The sequence below is a fragment of the Polyodon spathula genome, chromosome 12 (assembly GCF_017654505.1).
Source record: "Polyodon spathula isolate WHYD16114869_AA chromosome 12, ASM1765450v1, whole genome shotgun sequence".
Classification (NCBI taxonomy): Eukaryota; Metazoa; Chordata; class Actinopteri; order Acipenseriformes; family Polyodontidae; genus Polyodon; species Polyodon spathula.
The window spans coordinates 25,491,141-25,499,638 of record NC_054545.1 but is presented as its reverse complement, the minus strand read 5'-3'; the positions used below and the strand labels follow the sequence as shown (position 1 = coordinate 25,499,638).

The window sequence follows — 8,498 nt, the reverse complement described above, 5'->3', positions numbered from 1 at the left end:
ACAGCCATTGAAGAGGAGTGGGACAACATTCCACAGGCCACAATCAACAGCCTGATCAGCTCTATGTGAAGGAGATGTGTCACGCTGTATGAGGCAAATGGTGGTCATACCAGATACTGACTGGTTTTCTGATCCACGCCCCTACCTTTTTTTGATGTTATCTGTGACCAACAGATGCATATCTGTATTCCTTGTCATGTGAAATCCATAGAATAGGGCCTAATTAATTTATTTCAATTGACTGATTTCCTTATATGAACCGTAACTCTGTAAAATCTTTGAAAATGTTGCATTTATATTTTTGTTCAGTATAAGTAAACAGAAAAATTATTATTTGAAAAGTTTAGTTAAATAAAAAATAAAGAACATACCAAAAAAGTAGAATGCCCAATCTATAGGCATACCACCTGTATACGCAGACTTAAAGTAAAGGTAAACAACTTTGGCATATTAAGAATTTAATTTGAAATATATAGCCAGCCTGGTCCTAATAAACGTACAGAAAATAACACAGCATCATTAACTTAACAAGTGCTGACGCAATAAAACCATGCAAAAAACATAAAAATCCCATGTCAGTTCCCAAAATACCCTTCTTGAAAGTACACGTATATAGGCCTAAACAATTATTGTACCCGAAATTATACGCATATTACACGAGTGACATATATCATTACCTGAGCATGAATCTTACCTCTACAACTTCCACGTGACCTGGATTAAAATGTATTTTCAATTCTTTCTCCCTCCCTCCCATCTCTGCCTTTGGAATAATCATTGACGGGTTCATAAATTCCCCACCACCGGCTCAATCAGGACTCTTAGTCAGAAGTGGCTGTTTCCGGGTGCTATGTTCCTAAAGCGTACACACTGCGTTCGATTCTGTACAGAATCTGACCAATTTAGCCAATGGGCGAGTCCACGGAAATCATTCTTAGAAGATCATTGGCTAAATTGGTCAGATTCTGCAGAGAATCTGCGCAGAACGACATCTGCGCACCAAGTGACGTCACATTTCAGGATACTGGTACTGTATCTTAGTTTCCGTCGAATGAGCGGTTTTTTGAAATTCTGTTTACATATTTTCCTTTGCTGTATTGAACAGTTTTTAAATGTTTTTTGTACTTGTTTGAGAGATTGTTTTTTTTTTTTTTTTAAAGTAACAAAAACGCTTATTCACTGCTAAACATTAACTACTTTAGATGTGTAAAGGATACTGACCTTAGGTTTGGGGTTTCGGTGTTGGGAAAGGATTATTCATCGTTTTATTAACAATAATATGATAACCAATCAGAGTGCTGTGGCCTGACAGGAACATTTGGTGGCACCTTGCTAAGGACAGCGTACAGCTCAACAGTAAGTTTTCTTTCATTTCTCGTGCATGAAGAGACGAGGAAAATTTGGCTGAAAAATATTCGAATAGATAAATTCACACTAACTAAACACACTGGCTCTTGGAGCAAAAACTATATAATTATGCTTGACGATTGTTTCATAATAAATCATGGTCTTAATTGTCTGAAATAAATTATTATATATATATCTATATATATATATATATATATTATATATATAATATATATATATTATATATATACGCAGTGACGCACAGCGGTAGTAACAACAAACAACTTACGCTCACCGGAAATTGCTATACCTATAGCTTAATGCGGAAGTACGAATTGCAAGTAAGGAAAACGACTTAAATTTGCATGACAATTTATAAAACGAACAGGTGACGTATTATTAACACCATGGATAGAAAAATACAGATCACACAAAGAACAGATGCTCAATACATTTGGGATGTGTATTTGCGGTACCTATTGAGTGATTATAAACCACGATATTTATTTAGCTACTTTCTATTTACTCATATATCTCTCATTTTGTCTCGTCAGTAGATACCTGCAACTTTATTTAAAAAAAAAAAAAAAAAAACACTATCCAGCACTGCATGTTTATCGGTAATGACACCCTGCAATATGTGCATCCACTCTACTGCCTCATCGCCTCCATTCCTCCATTCTTTTCCTCACCGTTTTACACACAGGATATCATTTTTTCGCATTTACACACACCAATAATCATATCTTACCTGGCCTAATTCCTGGAGCAATGTTGGCATTTTCTGGGAGGCAATTTTTTTTTTTTTTTTTTTTTAAAGAAACTCGCCTCAAGAAAATGTTCTTTTGTAACTACACTGTACATACACAGCAGGGATCATGAAAGTGACCGATTGCGTTAGGAGAAGCGTCCTTTTAAAATTGAAGGGTACGGTTTCTTCTCACCCCCGCAAAACAATGGTTAAGTTTGTTATGTTGCAAGGTAGGTAGGTAGTGTTTGTTCTGTCACGGCTCAAATTGCACATGGGTTAGCAAATAAAAACTGCTCTAAATTATGTTTGAATGTATTTAAACCTGGCAATAAAGCTCTTGTTTTGTGGACAATAAGCAAACGATTTGACAAAAAGTTTCTTTAGATTTTTGACTGAATTTTATTGAGCTATACGACCGGATCTGTTCTCACGGCTGGTATGATCTCCAAATATTTAAAACCGATGCAGCAATAAACGATGTTTAGGAAAGTAGTGTGGCATCCTGAGTCTTACTCTACTTAGCCAATAAACAGAAAAGCCTTTAGTTACCATACCCATGTATCCACATAACCCATCTCCAATTCAGCACAACTCTATAGTACATGCAAAATCATCACTTTACAAATGTGGAAGTTTCATTTATTTTAAATGTTGCAATATACTATCGTTGACTAAAACTAAAAAGTAAATTTGAAATGAAATAATAAAAATCAATCCAATTTGCATGCACTAAGAAATATAATTTATAAAAGGTATGTGCCAAACATGTTTATTTAGATTGAAGAATTTGAAAGCAATAAAATGAACTTTAAAAGTGTGTGGATATACCTCATTTCAAAACAAAGTTACCTAAATGTACATGTGGCAGCCACAGCAGCTAAGGAGGTAAGTTATTATTAAATAGAGTGAATGTGAAATTGTCAGCAGAGATTAGGCTATAACAAATTATGCCACTATAAAAATTAGAGAATATAGAACCAAATATGAAACCATTCAATGTAGGTTTCCATCATTAACATGGCCTGAAGCCAAAAAACCATATCCTCACTACAGCAGCCATATCAAAAGGGTATAGTGACCCTATTCCTGAACAGGCTGTGCAACAATAAATGAGGTTGTGTACAAACACTGTAACTTGATAAATACAAGATACTAAGTATTTGGTGTCTTCTAATCTAAAATTAGTAAAATAGGCAGTCGTGTTTATAAAAGTAGTACAAACTAACGTGTGACAGTATAACAGTTCTCTTACACAATTAAGTTTTACAGCCAACACACAATAGCATTTTATACAGGGCTAAGGATAGCAAACCCCAAAAAGTCAGAAACAAATAACCTAACCAAGTTAAAAACCCTAAAGCAGCAAAAACCCCATTATAGTTTATTTTACTTATATACATTTCTTGCTTCCCTTGGTGAAGTAGTAAAAACATTGATGATTGTTCAAAACAAAACAGCTTCATTTGTGCTTCTTCATCAAGCAGGTACAACTTACTGGCGAGTCATCTGAGGTTTCCTAGAAGACAGACAGCAAGGAAATAAAAATCACTCGAGTTGCAGACGTTTGCAGTAGTGGGAAAAACAAACACTTCTAATTTAAGGGTACTTGTGCTACAATAGAATACAGGAGTTGAAGAAAGTTTACCTTCCAAGAGGGCTTTCCGGCTGAGCATTCTCCTTGCCGCCATGTTTAAATGCTTTAGATGGATCAAACCTACTACAAGGCTGGACCGGATGTTCCTTTAAATTTTTGGATAACTGACCCTGCAGTTTTGCGACTTCCTATGTATAGGAGACAAAGCAGTTATAAAACACTAAAAATCTAATGGACTAAATGCACCGGTATGCTTCTAGCGTTGCAACATTTTAAGCTAAATTTTAAAAAATTACACATTTTAGATTTGGTCGTGTTCGTACACTTTTCAGTATTGAATCTACATTTCTATTTGACACCCAAGTTGGTCCAATAAAGATTAATGTGTACACAAGCTCATTTACAACACTCAACCAACTTTGACCACGGTCTTAGTTTGTACAAAACGAAGGTCTGGTTCAATTCAAGCAAGGACTGCCAATTATACATAATCAGGTTTTTTAAATAAGCCGATGACAGCACGATCCACTGTCAAACGATATTTGCGCCAGCATCTTTTAATTTAAAAATATTACAAATTTGCAGGTATTGTACCCAATTTAAAAAAACACAACATAAACAAACAATAAACAAAGTTAAACAAAACCCTGTTTGTTATTGCGTCGGCTCACGAACGGCCGTCATGCATTTTGTCTCGCTCAACCTGGGTCAAATCATGTCAACCCACATCCTGGGAGGTGGGTTGCTGCGACCAGGGTATGACCCATGTATGTGGTTTCACACTACAAGGATGACCCGGGTAGATGTGCCAGTGTGAAAGGGGCTTTAGTTTTGTTAAAACACGTACATTTAGTACCTTTCATAAAAGTGGGAAACCATTTCTAATAAAGCTTCCCGATTTGGAGATGACTGAGGTTTTTACCAGCCCATGTAGATATGCGCAATAGCATTGGACAGTGGAGTACAAACACCTACAGTACCAGTACATGGATACAATTTCAAGGTATCAAGTTTATTTTATAGACCAAAAGTAAAATTAAATAACCATTACACATTACAATTCTGTAAGATAACAGGCAATGACCTAACAGGATATTAGGTTTATTCAGGGTCTATAAAATGCTAAAAATGTAACCTTTTCATGGAGAATGGCGGCTCCAGTTTTGTTATAATGTTAATCCTGGTTTTACATGCTAAAAATGAACCAGATAGATAATTATTTCTTCAAAATTCTGACAAAAAAAAGGGAGCAAATAAGCTAGCTTTAAGGTTACCGTGATCCATGCAATGGCTTCCTTGTTTTATCAGTACAAATAAGAGAAATACAATCTTGAGGTGCATTCATTTATCTGTTTTCTTTTCTAATAGATCGCTACCTTGCATATTTCTGTTTAACTATTAAAATGTGCGCTTTAACATAAAATGTTCATATTATATATGTTGCACCATCAAACTAACTTACACACATAGCAAACTAATGTCACTGTTTAATAAAACGAACCCAGCGTCAATCTTGGTTTTAGATCCCTTATTCTGTTATTGCTGCTTACTTCAAAATTATACATCATTTGAAAATGCAGGGAAAAGGTAGGGTGCGAGCATACATATTTATGAACAAACCAGTTAGTGTAACATGTTACATGAGTCAAATGTAGCGATACCGTGCTGGAATTAGCTTTCATTGTCAAAACAGCTTGGTTGTGGTTGTAACTTTATAATTTATAAAGGTCACATAATGCAGGATTCAATGGTAACGTGGCAGTCTTATTTTAAAAAAAAAAGCCATCGCCGTCTATAGGTGTGTATGATTTGTTAGTTACCGAAATCTCAAGTCAACAAATGATACATAAAAGGATAATTTCGCACCACTTAACTTGCAACAATGAAACATAACCTGGTGAACTGTACTGATGGCATATCTAATTCTTACATGACAGATATGGTTGCATTCTTGTAAAACAAACTAAATTGACAAGGAATTGCATTAGTTCCATTTCTTAGTTGAGCAAAAGGTGATCTTAATAAATACTTTGATTTAAATTATAGGCCTACTATGTGACAGTTTGCAATATTCAGTCTATTTAAAACAGTAGGTAGGTGTTTTTTTTACCCCAATTATTTTTATATATAAATTATTAGTCAAATAAACCGCTACTTAGACCATTTCACTACCTACTTTCCAGCAGGTAACAAATCCTTATTACTGCATCAAAGTTAACTTCTAGCCCTGCGCTAATCACATACTTAAAATTAGCCAGTACACAATGCCCCATACCTGTTTCAGAATGTAGTTTTGTTCTTTTAGTTTCACAACATGTTTAATTTTCTGTTTATGGTTCTGATGGCCCAGCAGTTTAGCATAAGCATCACTAATATTATTCAGCTCCACCTGAGCAGCTCCGTGTTCATTCAGAAGGGCATTTTTCTCTGCCTCATATGCATCGAGTTGTTGCTAAAATAAAATACAGAAATTGCACATTAGCCCCCTTCAACTTGTTTAAATCGGCAAATAATTTTAACTCAACCTAAAGCATACTGTTTTATTGACATGGAAACAAATTAACCAAAATTGTGCCATCCTTGAATACAAGGTTTACTACCATGACTAATTAGAAAAAGAATATAGTTATAGGATTCTTTAGTGTGCTCAAAAGGGAACTGCTGGATATCTCAGAGTTATCCACTCACCTGGAAAGGCTTGACCTTGCTGTATAATTCTTCATACAGTGTTCTCCATTTCTTGACTTCAGTTTTTAGTTCCAAGAGTTCAACTTCATCCACAACGTGTTTGCTGGCAAGCACACACACACCGCCTTTAGTTTCTGCTATGTATTTACAGTATACGTACAGCACAATACAAGTTGATCACCCATAACTCTACACTCAGGGCTGTTCTGGTATTTTGTATGCCTTACTACACTAACAACAATATTCATATAACAACTGTGTTCACTTAAAAGTTTGTCAAGCTAGTGGGTGGTCATATTGCAGCACTAAACATTTGTTTTTAAATATGCTCCTTAAGATATTGGTACAACTACTTAATTGCTCATTCAGCTTTCAGTCATAAATGCACTAAAGAACACTTGCAACAAATGTAGACAAACTAACAAGGCTTATCAAGTATAGAAAATACCTTGTTAAGACTTCTTATTGTAACTGTAGATGTATGCCGTAAAATATATACTCTGCCGATCATATACCTTTGACATTCAATCTTTTTCAGCTGCTCCTGGTACTCTTGTCTTTCACTTTCTATCCTGTCCTGAAGTTTGGTTAATTCCACAGTGTAAGATTGTTCTGTTTTTCTTAACTCAGATTCTTTCTGGGCAAGTTTTGTCTGGGCATCCAACAACATCCTACAGAAAAAAAAAACAGTACCCTACTTTAAAAAAATAAAGTGACAGCTCAGGTATGTGCAGTAATATACACCTGCTGATGAAAGCCATACAAATTGTGAGTTAGTTGTTAGACAGGTAATCCTATACAACTGTCAGTGACAACTACTCAAATTGCATTCAACATATAGATATAGAAAACCATGTTATACTAGAGAGCAAGATTAAACTCTAATGCACCATACTTCATAAAATTAAACCCAAGTGCCGATAGTCTATAAGGTATGTTTTAGTTTACCCAGACAGGCCCATCGGCTTGAATGGGGGGGGGGGGGGGGGGATAAAAATTCTAACTAATTTAGTACCTGGCATATTCTTCCTTTGCTTTTTCTTTGGACTGCTGTGTTTCTGCAAGTTGTTTTTGCTCTTCAACAAACTGTTGTTTGACCTGGATGATCTCCTCTTGAAGAGCTGCATTTTTAGTTGTAAGGCATTCAATCTCTTCAGCCATCGACACTCTGTTGCTAGGAAAATATATTTTCAGGGTTAAATCTCACAAACTGAACTAAAGCATTAAATATGTCAGACAGAAGCAGTATAGATTACAATCACTATTACACTCCACCACCACACACCCAGATCCAAAAGTTTTGAAAACATAGCTGATGCAGTTTATTGTAAAGGATAAGCAATTCACAAAACCAATACTTAAAGATAGGGTCATTTGAGACAAGTGTAATCAGTGCACTTATTTTTTAATACAGAGCTTTGCTAAAGTCTATTTTACTTCAATTCTGACTAAGATTTTTTTCTTTTCGTTTTCAAACAAACACATTTTTGAATGCGTTGGTGAACATCAGTTTATTGAATCAAAGGCATGTTTACCTTTCAAGCTCTGTTGCCATCTCTCCAATCTTCCTTAACGAACTGCTGTGCTCTTCTTTCAGTTTGGTAACATCTATGCTGAGAGTCTTGTTCATCCTCTCCAACTCTTCATTCTTTCTAAAAAAACCCAGATGATGGCAGTGTATTAAGAGTTTATCCATTTGACACATCAATAATACATTTCTAAATACAAAAACAGGACAGTACAATTTGGATAACCATTTCAGATAATCTGTGCACTTTCCTTTTCACCAAACCATTAGTATGTTGAAAAAATTACACTGGTTCATGAACGCACATTACACGTCTAAAAGTCCCAACACAAAGTACTAAATAAAGTTGACATGCTTCCCAGAAATGCATCAGATGCACTGAACTATTTGGTGTAACAGTGCTTTATGGAGGAATACACATTTAGTTGCTTGCAATTAAACCAATAAAGTTCTTCGTTGCAGCACTTTTCACAAATGAAACATGCAGTACCCATTTAATTGGGCTTGCAGTTGAAGGATCTCTTGGTCTCTTTGCTTATTCTCTTCCTCTAGGTGGCGAATCATTTCCATTGCCTGCAGCTCCTTCATCT

General features: G+C 35.5%; 2 protein-coding genes across 3 annotated transcripts in view; both read right to left on the bottom strand.

Moving 5' to 3' along the window:
* Positions 1 to 2,156, bottom strand: part of LOC121324678 (methionine adenosyltransferase 2 subunit beta-like) — a 9,571-nt gene extending 7,415 nt beyond the window's left edge. The window contains exon 1 of one of the 2 annotated variants that reach the window (XM_041266790.1): positions 2,099 to 2,156. In XM_041266790.1, the coding sequence (XP_041122724.1) occupies positions 2,099 to 2,128 (30 nt within the window). In that variant the 5' untranslated portion in view covers positions 2,129 to 2,156. Of the gene's footprint in view, positions 1 to 694; positions 886 to 2,098 lie in introns of those variants that run through there. The other variant, XM_041266789.1, reaches the window with a different exon arrangement.
* A 282-nt stretch (positions 2,157 to 2,438) lies between these two features.
* On the bottom strand, positions 2,439 to 8,496 carry LOC121324679 (hyaluronan mediated motility receptor-like). Its single transcript, XM_041266791.1, has 8 exons — positions 8,399 to 8,496; positions 7,916 to 8,032; positions 7,396 to 7,554; positions 6,896 to 7,051; positions 6,381 to 6,483; positions 5,968 to 6,144; positions 3,744 to 3,880; positions 2,439 to 3,614 (listed from the first exon to the last, which is right to left on the bottom strand). The coding sequence occupies exons 1-8, from the start codon at positions 8,494 to 8,496 to the stop codon at positions 3,590 to 3,592; spliced, it is 972 nt and encodes a 323-aa protein (XP_041122725.1). The 3' UTR covers positions 2,439 to 3,589.
* Positions 8,497 to 8,498: the final 2 nt, after the last annotated feature.

Bases quoted from the DNA above. Each gene is read 5' to 3' on its own strand.
- LOC121324679 (XM_041266791.1), bottom strand. From the start codon at position 8,496: ATGAAGGAGCTGCAGGCAATGGAAATGATTCGCCACCTAGAGGAAGAG. The intron at 8,033-8,398 runs GTACTGCATGTT...GGGTTTTTTTAG, and splicing joins CTGCAAGCCCAATTAAATGG to AAAGAATGAAGAGTTGGAGA. The intron at 7,052-7,395 runs GTACTAAATTAG...TTTTTTCTGTAG, and splicing joins GCAAAGGAAGAATATGCCAG to GATGTTGTTGGATGCCCAGA.